Source organism: Petaurus breviceps, unplaced genomic scaffold (assembly GCF_028583685.1).
Source record: "Petaurus breviceps papuanus isolate PSGF00001 unplaced genomic scaffold, PetGlider_PUasm1.0 90823, whole genome shotgun sequence".
Taxonomy (NCBI): Eukaryota; Metazoa; Chordata; class Mammalia; order Diprotodontia; family Petauridae; genus Petaurus; species Petaurus breviceps.
In genome coordinates, this window is record NW_027187352.1 from 589,707 (window position 1) to 609,998 (window position 20,292).

Here is a 20,292-nt window from a genome sequence, read left to right on the forward strand (position 1 = left end):
TAAGTGATACATTGTTTCAAGCTTTTACCTAGGGCAGAAGCTCAGTCTATACTGAAAAGAAAGCAGGAGAGTCAGGGAAGACAAGCAGTGTTCAAGGAGACAATTGAGAATTTCACTCAACTGAAGATTACTGATATTTTGAGCAGATTCTCCCAAAGGATGGGAGAATCCTTAGTGTCTTCAATGGTAAAAATCACTTATGAAGGAGCTGGAGGGGTAGTGATAGATACAGTGGACTGCTTGAAATTTATAAGTATTTGTCTGAATCCTTTCGTCCAGCAAGCTTTTAGAGACTTTCATTTGGTAGGAGGTAATAATATGACCAATCTGTTTACCTTTAGCTGCTAATGGATGCAATAGAATGTATTCCACTGATTCTATGTGGCCTAGTGGAGACAGACCCTGGTACTCCCTTAGAGACTGTATGAGTGTAAAGCCAAGGATAAACAGCTTTCCAGAGGACTGTGCAATGGTAATGGAATTTAAAGATCCCCCTCTATTGGCTTGGTTTTCGGTTTGAGTGTTGAAACCCAGAGCTTGTGAATACCACTTGTGGGATGGACTTGTTGATGTGAAGAGAGAGAGTTGAACTGGCAAGATTTGGATTTAGAGAGAGGCACAAGCAGAGAGAAGGCACAAGCAGAGGAAGCCAGAAGAACTTTGGGGGAACAGTATCATGGAGGTATAGACAGAGGAAAATAGAATAGAGTGGGGGACAGAGTTGCTGTGAGAGAGACTGCTGAGGGCCAGTTGGAGCTGCCCAGGACTTTTGAGAAGTGCCACCCATAGCTGCCGAGAACTGAGGAGGCATGACTGTGATGCCAGTGTTTTGTCTGTCTTTTTTTATTAATCATTATTTTTATTTTTAATTGATCCTCAGTAGAAACAAAAGTTACTTGATGCATCTAAAGGTACAGGAATGTTTCTGTCTCTCTTCCTCTCTCCTTGTTTTGGTCTGGAATCGCAGGCAGGCATCTTGGACAAGGCCTAGACAAGGCCTAAAACAAGGCCGCCTTGACAGCCTGAACAATGGCATCCTTATCAATGCCAAACATCTTTAGCAGCTCCGCTGGCTTCCCTCTTCTCGGGACATTAGAGACTGCCAGGTGAGTGATGGGGATGCCAGGCTCCCCCACCACGGCAGCAGCCACAGCCTCTCCTATGCCCCCCTCATAGTAATGGTCTTCCACAGTTATGAGGCAGCCATGGGTTGCTTGAGCACTTTCAAGGACAAGCTTCCTATCCAGGGGCTTAATTGTAAAGGGATCAAGCACGCGGATGTTGATCTTTTTTTTTTTGGATTAAACTTTAATTTATTAATTTGTTTGTTTCCTTTTAGTTTACAGGATTCAATTCCACAACTCCTTGAATTTCACATTTTGTCCCCCTCCCTCCCCTCCCCCCCATGGCGGCATATAGTCAAGTATAGGATCTGTAAATACTTTCACATTATACAATGGTCAGGTTATAAGGATGGATTGTACCAGCTGGAATGAAAAATGGTAAAGAGGACATAAAATCAAATAAGAGACCGAAAAAGATCAGGTATTTTGCTTCGACCTGGATATAAATTTAGTTCTTTCTAGTTCTTTCTCTGGATGCACATTTTTCTCTCCATCATACGTCTTTTGGGATTGACTTATATCCCTGCATTGTTGAGAAGAGTCCAGTCTATCACAGTTGGTCATCACACATACGTTGTGTTGTAATTGTGTACAAATTCCTCCTGGTTCTACTCTTCTCACTCAGCATCAGTCCTTTTAAGCCTCTCCAGGTAAATATGAAGACCGCCTGCTCCCCATTTCTTATAGCGCAATAGTATTCCATAACATGCATATACCACAACTTGTTCAGCCATTCCCCAATTGATGGGCACCCCCTTAATTTCCAATTCTTTGCCACAACAAAAAGAGCTGCTATAAACATTTTTGTACATATGGGTCTTTCTCCTATTTCTATGATCTCTTTGGGATATAACCCTAGGAGTGGTATTGCTGGATCAAAGGGTATGAAAGTATTTATAGCCCTTTGGGCATAATTCCAGATTGCTCTCCAGAAAGGCTGGATCAGTTCACAACTCCACCAACAATGCGTTAGTGTTACCAGTTTGCCCACATCCTCTCCAGCATTTGTCATTTTCCTGTTTTGTCATCTTAGCCAATCTGACTGGTGAGATGTGGTACCTCAGAGTTGTTTTGATTTGCATTTCTCTAATCAATAGTGAATTAGAGCATTTCTTCATGTGCTTATAGATAGCTTTAATTTCTTTCTCTGAAAACTGCCTGTTCATATCCCTTGACCATTTATCAATTGGGGAATGACTTGTATTCTTATAAATTTGACTCAATTCTCTGTATATTTTAGAGATGAGTCCTTTGTTAGAGACATAGGTTGTAAAGATTCTTTCCCAATTTCCCACCTCCCTCTTAATCTTGGTTACATTGGCTTTATTTGTACAGAAACTTTTCAATTTTATGTAGTCAAAATTATCCATTTTACATTTTATAATGTTCTCTAATTCCTGTTTCGTCATAAAGTCATTCCCTCTCCACAAGTCTGATAGGTAAACTATTCCTTGTTTTAGCAGACTGCTTACAGTATCAACCTTTATACCTAGATCATGAACCCATTTAGACTTGATTTTGGTATATAGTGTTAGATAATGGTCTATGTCCAGTTTCTGCCATACTATATTCCAGTTTTCCCAGCAGTTTTTGTCAAATAGTGAGTTCTTATCCCCAAAACCAGGGTCTGGGGGTATATCAAACAATCCATTACTGTAGTCGTTGACTTCTGAATCTCGTGTGCCTAATCTATTCCATTGATCCACTTCTCTATTTCTAAGCCAGTACCAAGTAGTTTTGATGACTGCTGCTTTATAGTACAGATTGAAATCTGGTAAAGCTAGTCCACCTTCCCTAGAATTTCTTTTCATTAATTCCCTTGATATTCTAGACCGTTTATTCTTCCAGATGAATTTTGTTACTATTTTTTCTAACTCTATAAAGTAGTTTTTTGGTAAATTAATTGGTATGGCACTAAATATATAATTTAATTTAGGTAAAATTGTCATTTTTATTATATTAGCTCGACCCAGCCATGAGCAATTGATATTTTTCCAATTAGTTAGATCTGACTTTATTTGTGTGAAAAGTGTTTTGTAGTTATGATCATACAGGTCCTGGGTTTGTTTTGGAAGGTAGATTCCCAAATATTTTATAATGTCTACATTAACTTTAAATGGGATTTCTCTTTCTACTTCTTGCTGTTGAATTTCATTGGAAATATATAGGAATGCCGAGGATTTATGTGGGTTTATTTTATATCCTGCATCTTTGCCAAATTTATTTATTGTCTCAAGCAGTTTTTTACTTGATTCTCTAGGATTCTCTAAGTATATCATCATATCATCTGCGAAGAGTGATAGCTTGGTCTCTTCTTTGCCTAACTTGATTCCTTTGATTTCTTTTTCTTCTCTAATTGCTACTGCTAACATTTCTAGTACCAGATTGAATAAGAGGGGTGGTAGTGGACACCCTTGTTTCACCCCTGATCTTATGGGAAATGCTTCCAGCTTCTCCCCATTACATATAATACTTGCTGATGGCTTTAAATAGATGCTACCTATTATTTTAAGGAAGGCTCCATTTATTCCTATACTTTCTAATGTTTTTAATAGGAATAGAAGTTGTATTTTGTCAAAAGCCTTTTCTGCATCTATTGAGATGATCATGTGGTTTCTGCTAGTTTTATTGTTGATATGCTCAATTATACTGATGGTTTTCCTAATATTAAACCATCCTTGCATTCCTGGAATAAATCCTACCTGATCAAAGTGTATTATTCTTGAGATAAGTTGCTGTAGTCTTTTGGCTAGTATTTTATTTAGAATTTTTGCATCTATATTCATGAGGGAGATTGGTCTATAATTTTCTTTCTCTGTTTTATCTCTTCCTGATTTAGTTATCAGTACCATATTTGTGTCATAAAAAGAATTTGGTAGGACTCCTTCTTCACTAATTTTCCCAAATAATTTGTAGAGTATTGGAATCAATTGTTCTTTAAATGTTTGATAGAATTCACTAGTGAATCCATCTGGCCCTGGAGATTTTTTCCTAGGGAGGTGACTGATGGCTTGTTCAATTTCTTTTTCTGAGATGGGATTATTTAAGTAGTTTACTTCCTCTTCAGTTAATCTGGGCAACTTGTATGTTTCTAAATACTCATCCATTTCCCTAAGATTGTCAAATTTATGTGCATACAATTGGGAAAAATAATTCCTAATTATTGTTTTGATTTCCTCTTCATTGGAGGTAGATTCACCCTTTTCATTTTTGATACTCATAATTTGGTTTTCTTCTTTCTTTTTTTTTTTATCATATTGACTAAGGGTGTATCAATTTTGTTGGTTTTTTTTTCATAAAACCAGCTCTTGGTTTTATTTATTAGTTCAATAGTTTTCTTAATTTCGATTTTATTAATCTCTCCTTTAGTCTTCAATATTTCTAGTTTAGTATTTAATTGGGGATTTTGAATTTGTTCTTTTTCTAGGTTTTTTAATTGCATGCCCAATTTGTTGAGCTCCCTTTTCTCTAATTTAATCAAGTATGCACTCAGGGATATAAAACTTCCCCTAAGAACTGCCTTTAATGCATCCCACAGATTTTGGTATGTTGTCTCATTATTATCATTCTCTTGAATGAAATTACTGATTGTTTCTATAATTTCTTGTTTGACCCACTCGTTCTTTAGGATTAAATTGTTTAATTTCCAGTTAGTTTTTAGTCTGTCTTTCCCTGGCCCTTTATTGCATATAATTTTTATTGCATCATGATCTGAGAATGATGCATTTAATATTTCTGCCTTACTGCATAGAATTGTGAGGTTTTTGTGCCCTAGAACATGGTCAATTTTTGAGTATGTGCCATGAACCGCTGGGAAGAAAGTATATTCCTTTTTATCCCCATTCAGTTTTCTCCAGAGATCTATCATACCTATCCTCTCTAAAATCCTGTTCACCTCCTTAACTTCTTTCTTGTTTATTTTGAGGTTGGATTTATCAAGTTCAGATAGGGGGAGATTAAGGTCTCCCACTAGTATAGTTTTGCTATCTATTTCTTCCTCTAATTCCTTTACCTTCACCTCTAGGAATTTGGAAGCTACACCACTTGGTGCATATATGTTAAGTAGTGATATTGCTTCATTCTCGATGGTGCCTTTTAACAGGATATAGTTTCCTTCCTTATCTCTTTTAATTAGGTCAATTTTTGCATTTGCTTTATCTGAGATAAGGATTGCTACCCCTGCTTTTTTTACTTTAGCTGAGGCATGATATATTTTACTCTAACCTTTTACCTTTACCTTGTGTGTATCCCTCTGTTTCAGATGTGTTTCTTGTAAACAGCATATTGTAGGATTATGATTTCTAATCCATTCTTCTATCCATCTCTGTTTTATAGGAGAGTTAATTCCATTCACATTTACAGTTATGATTGTTATCTGTTTCTTTCCCCTCATCCTATTCCTGCCCCTGTTAATGTTCATATTTTTCCTCCCTTCTCCCTTCCCCCCCTTAATAGTTTTCCTTTTGACCACCACCTCCCTCAGTGTTCCCTTTTCGGCCCCCCTCCCTTTTCCTCCCCTTTTCCCCTTACTACTTCCCTCTCTACAAACCACTCCCACCCCCCTTTTGTAACCCTTTCCCCCTCCTACTACCTGTAGGATATTGTTATACTTAGAGGTATGCTATTTTTTTCTTCGCATCAAGAATGACAGGAACAGATCTCATGCAAAGCTCCTCTCCCTCCCCTCTTTCCCTCTAAAATGATGTGTGTTCTCCTTGTTTACCTTTCTAAGTCACTGTTGCTTCTCGTAATTGGAGGTTGAATTTTCCATTGAGTTCTGGCTTTTTTATCAAGAAGGTCTGGAACTCTGTTATATCATTGAATGACCATCTCTTTGCCTGGAAGAATATGCTCAGTCTTGCTGGGTATGTGATCTTTGGTTGTAATCCAAGCTGTTTTGCCTTCCTGAAAATTGTATTCCACTGCCTCCAATCTTTCAGTGTGGAGGCTGACAAATCCTGTGCAATCCTCACTGTGGACCCTCGATATTTGAATTGTTTCTTTCTGGCCGCTTGAAGTATTTTCTCTTTTATCTGGTAGTTCTGGAGTTTGGCCACAACATTTCGAGGATTTTTCAGTTTGGGATCTCTTACAGCAGGTGTCCGGTGGATTCTGTCGATTTCTTTTTTCCCCTCAGGTTCTAGTATCTCAGGGCAGTTTTCCTTAACGAGCTCTCGGAGAATGTTGTCCAGGCTCATTTTTTCATCATAATTTTCTGGTAGGCCTATGATTCTCAGATTATCTCTCCTGGATCTGTTTTCCAGGTCAGTTATTTTTTCTTTGAGGTATTTTACCTCTTTTTCTAATTTTTCATTTTTGTTGTTTTGCTTGGCTACTTCTTGGTTCCTCATAGAGTTATTTGTTTCCATTTGTTTAATTCTGGTTTTTAGCAAATCATTTTCCTTGGTTAATTTTTGAAGCTCCTTTTCCATATCATACACTTTTCTTTTTAGAGAGATGTTTTCCTCATTATAATATTTTTTGAATTCTGCTATTTTCGTTTTGAGAGAATTATTCATTTTCTCTTCTATCTCTCTCATTTTGCTTTCAAAGTTCCTTTTGATCTCATCTAGGAGAGCCTTCTGTGCTTGGGATCCATTCCCTGTTGAAGTTTCAGCTGTGGGTGTGGAGTCCACATTGTCTCCCTCTGAGGTTGGTTCCTCCCTCTGAGGATAGTAGGACTCCAGAGTCTTTGTCTTTGTAGTCTGCTTTCTACCCATTTTGAGGCAGGGTCCTAACCACACTCTTCCTCTAGGATCCCAGGCCTTTACTGTAGAGGGTTTTGCCCTGGACAATAGTTACTATATTTTCAGGGTCAGAGGGGGGGTTTGGAGCAAGTGGGGTTCACTCTGTCATCCTTGTCTTTGGAGGTCCTGAAAGGGGCTTTTTTTTTTTAAAGACTTCTGGGCTATGAAGTGGTAGCCCCAGGAGTGTTTGCTGTCCAGTATAGGGGCCCCTGTATTTGCTTCTTACCTTGCTCTTTCCAGTCCCAGCCCTTTGGTGATAGGCCTGGTAGTGGACCTTGTGCTTGGTGGGAAGACTTGCCCTCGGAGTTGATCAGGCCCCTTCCTGGCCTGCGTCCGCCGCCGCGCCTTCCCGGCCTGCGTCCGCCACCAAGCCTACCTGGCCTGCATCCACCGCGTCTTCGCTGTGCCTTCCCGCGCAGGCCGCTGTGCCATCGCCGCTGCTGCCCCTTCCCAGCCTGCCTGATCTTTTCTTTCTTCAGCTGCTCTGCAGCTGCCAAGGCTTCATGGAAGGTCACTCCAGCGCCAATCAGTTACCTGATCATCCCTGCTCTTCAGGACCACCTTAGCCTGGCCAACCTGGAAGTTCTCATTGTAAATGACTGCACTATCTGGGCGACTGGTCCTTATGAAGCAGATGTCCTTTGTGTTGGCAGCTAACTCAACCGATTTCTCAGTGGACACAGCATCACTTGGGTAAAAGACTATGCCATTGGGAACACTCTGGAACATGGCAATATCTTCAAGGGCCATCTGAGAAGGACCATCTTCACTGATGGACACCCCACAGTGTGAGCCACACAGGTTAATGTTGCTCTCAGAAATGGTGTCCATGCGGATCTGGTCGAAAGCCCTGCTGAAGAAGGCAGCAAAAGTGCTGCAGAAAGGCACCATCCTGTCCTGTGTGGCACAGCCCACAGCAATGCTCACCATGTTCTGTTCTGCAATGAAACATTCAATGAAGCAACTAGGATGTTCCTTCTTAAAGAATTCTGAAAAGGTGGAATTCTTGGTGTCCACATCCAGGACAATCACATGGTCACTGGCATTCCCCAGTTTGGCCAGGGCTAAGCCATAGGCTTTGCGGGTGGCTAGCTTCTTGCCAAGTTTGTAACTTGGGGGAGATGGCATCCAGATGTTGGCGATGTTCATGGCTGGGGCGTCCTCCTTGGGGAGGGTAGCCAGAATCTTCTTCTTGCTTTGGATTTGGCTGTATATTTCCTCGATGACCTGTTCTGCCATGTTTTGGGGAAGGGGCTTCCCATGCCAAACTTCCTTATTTTCCACACCTGAGATACCTCTGCCCTTATATGTCTTTGCAATGACAGCCAGTGGCTTATCCTTGACCTGGTCAAAGACCTTGCATAGTTCTTCCATGCTATGTCCATCGACAACCATGACATGCCACCCAAAGGATTCACAGTGCTTCTGGTACACATCCATGTGGTGCTGCAGGGGGGCAGGGTCACTCTGCGCCAGCCAATTAACGTCAAAGATGGCAACCAGGTTGTCCAACTTGTAGAATCCTGCGAAGGCCATAGCCTCCCACACAGAGCATTCAGACACCTCCCCATCACCAGCAAACAATAGACACGGTAGATGGCCTTGTCGAAGTATTTGCCTGTGTAGGCCATTCCACATGCTACTCCCAGCCCTTGATCCAAGGAGCCAGTAGCCACATCTGTGAAAACTTGTTTAGGGACTGGGTGGCCATCCAGAATGGAGGTAATCTTCCTCAAGTTCAACAGCTCAGCCTCTGGCAGGAAGCCAGCCTCAGCCCAGACCGCATAGAGGATGGGAGCTGTGTGACCCTTGGAGAGCATGAAGTGGTCATTGCTGGGGTCCCTGGGATCCTGGGGTTTGTACTTCATGGTATGGAAGAAAAGGACTACCATGATCTCTGCTGCACTGCAGCATGATGTAGGGTGGCCTGAGCTGGCTGCCATGGTGGCTTGGATAGAGCTGATGCACAGCCGGTTGGCCATGTCCTTCAGTGCCTGCAGTTTCTGTTGGTTTGGCTTATGTAATCCTCCATGGTGAAGCGAGTTTGGTGGGGATCCCAAGCCGGGGTCAGAGGAAGCAACCACGTAAGAGAGCAGGAGAGCCGAAGAGGAAGGAGGAGGAAGATGAGTGTCTGTCTGTTTTGATGTTGTTTTGCCAGATTCGTCTGCTGGTGAAGGACGGTGCTGTTGTTGTAGAGGTTCTGGAAGCTTGCTGTTGGTTTAGAAGCCCTGAAGAAGGATTTTCTTGTTGTATGTGTACAGAAATCCTGGAAGAGGGTCTTGCTGATGTTTTCAGTGGTTCTGGGACTGTTCTGCAGGTAGAGAGTGAATTGATGAGGACACTGGCAATGTGTATTGTGGCTTTGTTAAGCTTTGTCTCCCCAGGAAGAGATATTGCTGAGAAGTTGCCTCATGTCAAGATGAAGAAAAGACCTCTCCTTGGGTATTGAATGCTGTGATGATATCTTAATCTTGTTGTAGCTTAGAGGTAGATGGCCTTTTGCACTCTCCGCTGTCCCTTTTGAGAAAGTGCTTGGCATTAACTGATGATAATTGTAATTCATTTGTGATCCAGGGGTGGGAAACTTTTTACTTTTTTGTGCTCTGTGACTGACCAAATGAATGTACTTTGTTTATGATTGGAAACTAATCTCCATTTGAGAAGAGAGACTTTGTGATTGACTAAATGAATGTACTGTCCAGGGGTGGAGTGGTACTTGGATTGAATTGAGGACTTACTAAATCACTGAATTACACATGGTGAATGCTGTATTTTGATTTTTCTCTTTTCCGTGAATGTTTTGCCTTAATTTGTCACTGAATAAAATGGACAGTTACTATGTGGGTATTCCAAACCTTGGAAGTTGCCTTTGCTTGGCATTACAGACTGCTGCTGTGAACAGCTTTCAAGGTTCTGATTACACAGTATAGTGAACTCTCTATTTTTTTCAGTAACAAACTAAGGCAAAACATTCACAGAAATCAAAGTATAGAATTCACAATGTTATGGCATAACAACTTATCACTAAAATGGCTACATAGTTTATACCAAAGTGGTCACATGGTTTTAAACAAAGTACATTCATTTAATAACTCAATCATTTAGTAAGCCCTTAATTCAATCACAAAGTACAAAGGCCAAAGTTCTCCACCCCTAGGCCATAGTAAATCATGATCTTCTCAGTTTGCATTAAATACCCCAGGAGAGGTCTTTTTATCTTGACTAGAGGCAGGCTCTCAGCTTCCATGGTTCCTCTTCCATGGTCCCAGTCCTGCCAGCTCCTTCTTATCCAGCTCCTTGTCCAGTTGAAGCTCACAGTGTCTAGTCTACCTCAAGTCCTTCACAGTTTCTGTTCCTGGGAAGACAAATCTTAACGAAGCCACAATAACATTCATGTACATGACCAATATCCTCATCAATTCACTTTCTGCCTGTGAAATCAATATAGACCCAACAACAAGATCTGAGGAATCAGCACAAATCATCAGTATAGTCCCAGGACCTCTGTAAATGTCAGCAAAACCCTCCTCCAGGATTTCAGCACCACAGTCATGCTTCCTCCCAGTTCTCCTCTCTTCTCATTTCTCAGTTCTTCTCAATTCTCTTCTCTCTCTCCAGCAGTAGCTGCTCAGTCTCCAGATGCTCACTCCCAGCAGTTCTGGCTCTCTGCAATTCTGGCTCTCTAGCTTGGGCTTTTCCTTATATATCACCTCCTCCCTATTCCACCCCTTCCTGTTACATCAACAAGCTCATCCCATTGTGGGATTCACAAGTTTTGAATCTTAATACTTGACACAATCATGAACTTGAAACAAGGTTCTAAGTACCTGTTTGCTTGCCAATACAAGGGGCATGGAAGATCTTCAAATTGCATTACTATTACAATGAGAAAGTTGAAAGAAGTAATGAAAACTGCTATCATAGTTGGAGATGCAGAAACATATCATTCAATCCCCTTAGCAGTCCTCATTGAAATATCATGGTGAAGACAACTCCTCCTGCTTATAAGCACCTACTTCTGACTCTATTGATTGGTGAAGTAGGGCATCTTTTTCAGAGGTGCTGGATAAGACTTCACAGCTAAGTGATTTAGGAGAATGGAAAAAATAAATTTCTTCAAGAGAGAAAAGTAAATGACCAGAGGATTCAAAGTCAGAATAGATTGCCAAAAAAAAGAACTGTTTACTGCTCTATTGAGAGCAAGGGTTTATTTTGGAAAAATTGATGGTATTCCAACTAATGAACTATATAAAATGTACCAAGATAAGGGGCTTAATGTCAGACAGAATAGAGAAGTAAGGGCTGCCCCTACAGTGCTCCTAAATTATTGTATCCAAGTTCATCACAACTTCAAGGAGAATAGAAAATTGGCCAAGCCCCAGCTCAGATTAAAGAAATACACAGACAAGATTGCAGACCCCATATCAATCTGACTATATAATGGAAAAATGGGTCAAATACTGTAACCAGGACCTTGTTAGATACTAGGATGGAGGCCCCCCTCATTTATGGGAACCCTGACAAGTTCAAGCATGGAAATCCTATTACCATCACAGTACTAGGAAGAACTGAAATATCAGCCAGACAAGTCAAACTAATGATGAAAGCTGGACAATTGCCTAAGAAAGAGTGTACTGGGGCCTTTGTACTCATTCCTGAATACATCATTGGAATAGACACATTGAAAAGTATGATTCTGAATTTACCTGAAGGAAGATACCAATTTGCAGTAAGGAAGATGGGAATGAATGGTTTTGCTGAGAAAAATAAAAATGGATCCAATCACTTACCTGAACCTAATGAAGTAATTACTTTGAAGCAGTATCACATGCCAGGTGGGCAAGATGAAATTACCAATACTATAAAGGAATATGTTGCAGACAGAACAACAGACAGAAAAAGACAGAGTGCTGACATCACAAACATTCTCTCTCTTAACTCTGCTTCATCTGTAGTGGACATCCGAAAAATAACAGGACAGCAAAGCCAATTATAATTTGATAGGAGTGTTAATTAACTGCAGTGACTGCCTCCCCAATAGGGAAGACAGCCCTGAGTCTTCTGTAAGATACACTTATATAGAGTTAGGTGTTGCTAATCAACAAAATGTGGTTCCAAGGCGGGGTATAATTCCATTAATGCCATTTCTAGTGAAGCCTTGATTACCTAGCAAAGCCCTGGATACAAACATAAACAGATCTGAATCTGGGACATATTTTCTAGCAACACAGGTGAAACATTCCCTCACTATTATGGCCTATTAGGTGGTTTCTAGGAACCCTGGTAGGGGTTTTAGGGGGCTTTGGTGTATAATTTCTGATGGGCACTTCACATCCAAGTTTGTGCTCAAGCCTTTATCTGCTCTGCTCCTTCCTGTTCTGCCCTACTTGTTCTATTCTTTTGGCAAGTTACTCACACTGTGGGCTCCATGTGATGATGTTAGGCCTATTAAGGGCAGGGCAGATCTCCAAACTCTCTTAGGCCTGTTAATGGCAACACAGTGCATACTGTTTCCAACAGACTTGATACAATCAAAGATAAGGCTCAAAAGCACTTAAATAACTGAAACAAAGAGCAAAGTACTACTTTGTTTGCCATTGCAAGATGTGAGAGAGGAATATATTGGGAGAAGGAGAAAGGGAGAGATAGAATAGGGTAAATTATCTCACATAAAAGAGGCAAGAGAAAGCTATTACATTGGAGGGGAAGAGTAGGGAGGTAAAAAGGGAATAAGTTAGTTACGCTCATTGGGATTGGCTTAAGGAGGGAATAACATGCACACTTAATTGGGTATGTTACCCTACAGGAAAGTAGGGGGGAAGGAGATAATAAGGGGGGAAGATAGGAGGAAGGGCAGATTGGGGGAGGGGATAGTCAGAAGCAAACACTTTTGAAGAGGGACAAAGTCAAAGGAGAAAATAGAATAAATGGTGGGGGATAGGATGGAGGAAAATATAGTTAGTCTTTCACAATATGACTACTATGGAAATGTTTTCATAACTACACAAATATAACCTATATTAAATTCCTTGTCTTCTCAATGGGGGTGGGTGAGGAGGGAAGAAAGAAGGTATGCAAGGATTTGTTTTGTGTGGTTTTTTGTTGTTGTTAAACAGTGAGAGCAAAATAACTTACTGGAATATAAAGATAAAAGTTGAATGAGCATGCCACTAATGGAGAAAAAGGATATTTTCACAGAACCAGTTTGTTTTTTCCCCTCCCCATCTCCATTTGATGTTGATCAAAACATAGTTTAAAAAAATATGAATTATGCCTGTGCACATTCTTTTATTACTTTTACTTTATGTACTATATGTTACTTTATGTGCAATAAAGTTACTTTAATTATATATGTAATAAATAAATTTACTTTATGCACAATAAAGGAATGGGGAAGGGAATCAAAGAAGAGAGAAAATTATACTGCCGTAGTCAGGATGTGGATGAACCAAATATTGGTTTTCTAATTGTGAATGTATTGTTTTCCTTGGGAGCACAGCTCTGGAGTAGAGTTGTAGATTCTCTTTTTAGTAAGCGCCTCCTGTCTTCTACTGGAATACATCAGTTGTATCTTCATCCTCCATTTCCAACTGTGCAGGTGTGTCTGTTTCATTGATTGGTTGCCCATCAAATCAGAATCCGATCTGCCTTATTGACAAACCCTGTCGTTCACAATAGGCTTTCATTAGTTTACTAAGTGGTGTGTGCCACTTAATCTTAAATTGCACCACCGAACCATCTTGCCCTGCCACCTTCAAATTAATGTGGTCGTTGTTTTCGGTCTTGACTCCTTCCCAGAGGAATCCAGCTCTGGCCCAAAGGTCCAGCCTGCGCCCCCCAGACCCCCAGGCCGGGAGGGAGGAGAGCGGGGAGCCAGAGAGGAGGGGACACTCCGAAACTCCGGGACGTTGCGGCGGCGAGGCCAGGCCGCGCGGTCTGCGCTTCCTTTGCGGCCCCGGGGATGGCGGGGCCTCGTCCAGCGAGGGCCGAGGAAGGGAGGGGAATGAGGAAAAATGGTGCGGAAAGCCTGGGCCCGAGCCAGAGCCGCCTCAGCGCTGGGAGCCCCACAGTGCCGGGACCCCCCCTCCCCCGCCTGACCCCTAGAAAAAAATCTTAATCTTAATATTTAGTTATTAATATGAGAGAAATAATCATTGCTCTAAGAAGGGAGACTCAGATGAGTGAAAGTCCAACCCACACCAAGAAATTATTTATTAAAATAATTGATTGAACTAAAAATTACTAAATTCCTTGAGTCAGCCTGTGAGTGGATAGGCCTGGGGAAGGTACTGGGTAGGGGGTCATGGTAGCTGAGAGTAAGGAGGAGCAGACTAGGATATCCAAGGATGGACTGGGGCAGATGCATTCAAGGATTACAGGGAACAGCTCTAGGAACAGGCTGCCTGGCATAGGGCAGCCCCAGCAATCCCCATCCGTCTACCTAACCCAGAAACCAGGTCTTGGATGAGGGTGTGTGGAAGATTACACTGAGGTGAAAACATGCCTAAGAGGTTTCTCCCCAAGAGACCATCCTCCTGACCCCCAGTGGATAATCATCTTTGACACAGCCAACATATCAAAAATTGCCCAGAAGTTTATCTGTCATCCCCGCTAAGCCCAGGTCCCTCAGCCAGGGCCAGAACATATGTTCAGAGCCAAAGGAGGTGTCCTAGTCCGGCAAATCAGGGGAACCTCAGATCCTTCTTACAGCAATAATCAGAGGGTCTGGTCAGAGTCTTCTCTTACCTCTGGGTCTTTGTTGTTTTCTTAGGCAGAAGAAATAAATCAGAAAGGTAGAGCCAATCAAGGATACAACAACAAGGATTACAGTAAGTGTCTTCTGAGATGAGGAGAGATTCTCTGAAAAGAGACCCCCAAACTCAATTATTGTGGGAATCAGAGAAGGAAAACCCTGCACTCTGATCCCTGTGACCCAGGTTAGGGGTGGGAGCATAGAAGGCATCAGGATTCAGGAAATCCTGGGCAAGGATAGTAGCTCTGTGCACAGATAATGCAGTCTTCCTCCCCCTCTACCAGCCTCTAAACATCCCCCAAAACCAACCTTCCTCAGAACTTCAGAGAACAGAACATAAGAATTGGAAGAGAGCTTAGAGAGAATTTAGCCCAGGTGCTTCAGTTTACAGAGAGGAAAATGGGAAAGAGAGGCCTTCCAACCTTCAGTTTTTAGGTCACAGAGCCAGGACTGAAGTCTAGGTCCTCAGATTCCCAATTCAGGCCTTTTCCCACCACCTCAAAGCTGTGTCCTTATAGATTCAGAGAATTTCAGGGGATGATGGAACCATGGATCACATCTAATCCAACCCCATCATTAGACTGGGGGCCAGAGAGCAGAGAGGGGAAGAGACTTGTCCAAGGGGTTACATGGAGCTAATGACAGAGACAGGACTGAACCCCAGGTCTTCTGATTCCAGAGAATGCTACTCTTTTCTGAAGTCCATTATGGATTTGATTTTTATATCCCCATTGAAAAAATCTCTCTGGGGAGGCCTGCGCGGGAAGGCGTGGCGGCGGCGGTGCAGCGGACACAGGCCAGGAAGGCGCGGTGGTGGCGGTGTGGCGGGCGCAGGCCCGGAAGGCGCAGTGGCCTGTGCGGGAAGGCGTGGCGCGGCTGGAGGACACAGGACTGGAAGGGGCCTGATCAACTCCGAGGGCAAGTCTTCCCACCAAGCACAAGGTCCACTACCAGGCCTATCACCAAAGGGCTGGGACTGGAAAGAGCAAGGTAAGAAGCAAATATAGGGGCCCCTATACTGGACAGCAAACACTCCTGGGGCTACCACTTCATAGCCCAGAAATCTTTAAAAAAAAAAAAGCCCCTTTCAGGACCTCCAAAGACAAGGATGACAGAGTGAACCCCACTTGCTCCAAACCCCCCTTCTGACCCTGAAAATATAGTAACTCTTGCCCCAGGGCAAAACCCTCTACAGTAAAGGCTTGGGATCCTAGAGGAAGGGTGTGGCTAGGACACTGCCTCAAAATGGGTAGAAAGCAGACTACAAAGACAAAGACTCTGGAGTCCTACTATCCTCAGAGGGAGGAACCAACCTCAGAGGGAGACAATGTGGACTCCACACCCACAGCTGAGACTTCAACAGGGAATGGATCCCAAGCACAGAAGGCTCTCCTAGATGAGATCAAAAGGAACTTTGAAAGCAAAATTAGAGAGATAGAAGACAAAATGAATAATTCTCTCAAAACGAAAATAGCAGAATTCGAAAAACATTATAATGAGGAAAACATCTCTCTAAAAAGAAAAGTGTATGATATGGAAAAGGAGCTTCAAAAATTAACCAAGGAAAATGATTTGCTAAAAACCAGAATTAAACAAATGGAAACAAATAACTCTATGAGGAACCAAGAATTAGCCAAGCAAAACAACAAAAATGAAAAATTAGAAAAAGAGGTAAAATTCCTCAAAGAAAAAATAACTGACCTGGAAAACAGATCCAGGAGAGATAATCTGAGAATCATAGGCCTACCAGAAAATTATGATGAAAAAATGAGCCTGGACAACATTCTCCAAGAGCTCGTTAAGGAAAACTGCCCTGAGATACTAGAACCTGAGGGGAAAAAAGAAATCGACAGAATCCACCGGACACCTGCTGTAAGAGATCCCAAACTGAAAAATCCTCGAAATGTTGTGGCCAAACTCCAGAACTACCAGATAAAAGAGAAAATACTTCAAGTGGCCAGAAAGAAACAATTCAAATATCGAGGGTCCACAGTGAGGATTGCACAGGATTTGTCAGCCTCCACACTGAAAGATCCGAGGCAGTGGAATGCAATTTTCCGGAAGGCAAAACAGCTTGGATTACAACCAAGGATCACATACCCAGCGAGACTGAGCATATTCTTCCAGGCAAAGAGATGGTCATTCAATGATATAACAGAGTTCCAGACCTTCTTGATAAAAAAGCCAGAACTCAATGGAAAATTCAACCTCCAATTACGAGAAGCAACAGTGACTTAGAAAGGTAAACAAGGAGAACACACATCATTTTAGAGGGAAAGAGGGGAGGGAGAGGAGCTTTGCATGAGATCTGTCCCTGTCATTCTTGATGCGAAGAAAAAATAGCATACCTCATTAAGTATAACAATATCCTACAGGTAGTAGGAGGGGGAAAGGGTTACAAAAGGGGGGTGGGAGTGGTTTGTAGGGAGGGAAGTAGTAAGGGAAAAGGGGAGGAAAAGGGAGGGGGGCCAAAAAGGGAACACTGAGGGAAGCGGTGGTCAAAAGGAAAACTATTAAGGGGGGGAAGGGAGAAGGGAGGAAAAATATGAACATTAACAGGGGCAGGAATAGGATGAGGGGAAAGAAACAGATAACAATCATAACTGTAAATGTGAATGGAATGAACTCTCCTATAAAACAGAGACAGATAGCAGAATGCATTAGAAATCATAATCCAACACTCAAAAAGTCCCTCTTGCCACCTTACCACACTTTCTCTTCTGTGCCCTCTAATCTGGCTTTCTCCCCATCACTGTTCTGTTGAAATGTTCTCTCCAAAGTCATCATTGGCCTCCTAACACTTAGATCCTGTGGACTTCCTTGGAGTTCTCACTGTCCTTGACCTCTCTGAAGTGTCTGATATCACTGGCAACCCCCAATCTCTCATTCATTTTCTCTTACTGTCTTCCATTGACATCAGAGACAAGACACTCTCCCAGTTCTCCTCCCATTTCTCTGACACTTTCTTCTCTGTTTTCTTGAATCTTCATCTCTACCATATTAAGTTAAGGTGGATATTAGGGGCGGCCAGGTAGCACATCAAGTAAGAGCACTGGCTCCAGTGTCGGGATGACCTGGGGATCAAATCTGGGCTCAGATACTCAGCACCACAGCCAGAAATAACTGGCCGTGTAACCTTGAGCAAGTTACTTAACCCTGATTGCTTTAAAAAAAAAAAAAGTTAAGGTGGATATTGGTCAAGCCTCTGTCTTTGACCTTCTTTTCTGTCAAAAACTGTGCCCTTTGCAATCTTATTCCCCCCGTAATTTAAATTACCCTTTCAAACCACACGATGCTCAGATCTCCTTCTCCAGCCCTGGCTTTTCTTCTCTCTTCAAGGCCTCATCTCCCCCCTTTCCACAGGAGGTCTCCATCCAGATGTCTTATCAGCACTTCACACCCCTGTATCACACACACACAGTTTAGATTTCTCCTCCTTAAGCCTGCTCCTCCTCCTGATGTCACCATTCTCACATCAGAGGCATCGTTTTTCACTCATTCCAACTGTGATCGAGAGATCTCTGGTGCTCACCATCTCCGTGGCCTCAAACATCAAAACCACAGCCCATTTTTCCTCCTGCCTCCAGAACAGCTTTCCCAGCCTTTCCTTCCTGCTCTACTGTCTCTGGACCATGTTGACACAAGTTCTCCTTACCCCCTGCCTGGAGTCTTCCATTGCCCTCCATATATTACTCCCCACCTCTGCTCCCTCCCTGCATCAGCTGCCAGGCTCACTTGCCCTGCGTATGGCCCTTCCCAGGCCATTCCTGCCCTCCAAAATCTGCAGGGGCTCTTTACCCTGGAGCTCACCCTGCCTAGCGTGGTCTTCAAACTGGGCTGAACCTCCCCAGTCTGGTACCATCCTCCCATTCTAACCTTATCCCTTCTTCCTCCATGTGCTCAGTGCTTTGGTCAGACTGGACCAGACCTTATACCCTAACAAAGCCCTGCTCTTCCCACTGCCGTGCCTTTGCTCATGCAGTTCCCTGTGCTGGCCCTGCCCTTCCTCCTTCTCTTCTTAAAAATCCAGTGTAATCACTGTGACTTTTAGAAAACCTTCCCTGATTCCTGTGTCACTAACACCTCCTCCATCAGTCTTCACATCCCACTTCATTTTGCACCTTCTAATGCACTAATCTTGTATTACTGTATGTTCCAATTATGTCTTCTTGCTTTCTTACCCTAATCTCCCTTAATTCTAAACTAAGCAACTGAGGCCAGGGGAGACCTGTCTGATCTAAGCTCTCTGTCTCCCACACTAAAGTATGGGGAGCCATGCATAGTAGTTGTTGGATGGGACGAAATTATATGGGATTGAACTAAATCTGTAAATAGATACATTGAACTAAATTGCATTGAAATAAAAGGTTTTGGAATTAACTAATTATGTTCTCAATGATCTATCACTTCATCATAGAGGGAGATCCAGATTAGTTTGATGAAGGAATCTCCAGAAGTGGCTGCATAATTTGAAATCCCACTGCATGTTTCCACTGGGTTGGAACCAATGACCATATTTTACATAATTATGGATTTAATCAGTATGAATGGAAATGTATTAAACTGGGACTGCAAAAGAGGCCCCAAAAGCCAATGAGGAGAAGAATGCCTTAAAAAGCCAAATTGCCCAGATGGAAAAGGAATTTTTAAAACTCAAAGAAGAGAATAATTCCTTCAAAATTAGATTAGAGCAAATGGAAGGTAATGACTTTATAAGAAATCAAGATATTATAAAAAGAGATCCAAACAAATGAAAAAATAGAAGTCAATGTGAAATTTCTCACTGGAAAAACCACTGACCTGGAAAATAGATCTAGGAGAGATAATTTAAAAATTATTGCACAACTTGAAACCCACAATCAATAAAAGACCCTAAAAATTATCCTTCAAGAAATTATCGAGGAAAATTGCCCTGATATTCTAGAGCCAAAATGCAAAATAGAAATTGAAAGAATTCACTGATTGCCTCTTGAAAAAGACCCCAAAAAGAAAACTCCTAGGAATATCATAGCCAAATTCCAGAGGTCCCAGGTTAAGGAGAAAATATTACAAGCTGCCAGGAAGAAACAATTTGAGTATTGTGGAAACACAATCAGGATAACACAAGATCTAGGAGCTTCTACATTAAGGGGCTGAAGGGCTTGGAATATGATATTCTGGAGGTCAAAGGAGCTAGGATTAAAACCAAGAATCACCTACCCAGCAAAACTGAGTATAATATTACAGGGAAAAATATGGCTATTCAATGAAATAGAGGACTTTCAAGTATTCTTTTTTTTTAAAAAAAGTAATTGGGGTTAAGTAACTTGCTTAGGGTTACACGGCCAGTTATTTTGTGTGGCTGCCAAGTATCTGAGGCTGGAATCAATCCCGGGTCTCTTGACACTGGGGCCGACGCTCTTATTCACTGTGCCACCTGGCCGCCCCGAGCCCCAACTTTCAAGTATTCTTGATGAAAATACCAGAGCTGAACAGATAATTTGACTTTCAAATACAAGAAGCAAGAGAAGCATGAGAAGGTAAACAGGAAAAAGAAATCATAAGGAACTTCCTAAAGTTGAACTATTTACATTCCTACATGGAAAAATGATCATTGTAACTCATGAGATTTTTCTCTGTATGAGGATAGCTGAAGGGAATATATATGTATACATACATACATATGTAT

General features: G+C 42.0%; 1 protein-coding gene across 1 annotated transcript; it reads right to left on the bottom strand.

Moving 5' to 3' along the window:
- Positions 1-827: 827 nt before the first annotated feature.
- Positions 828-8,886, bottom strand: LOC138148235 (transketolase-like). Its single transcript, XM_069070784.1, is given in 4 exon segments — positions 828-1,286; positions 7,327-7,399; positions 7,401-8,448; positions 8,451-8,886. Coding segments are annotated over 4 exon segments (1,812 nt in total). The 5' UTR covers positions 8,854-8,886; the 3' UTR covers positions 828-998.
- Positions 8,887-20,292: the final 11,406 nt, after the last annotated feature.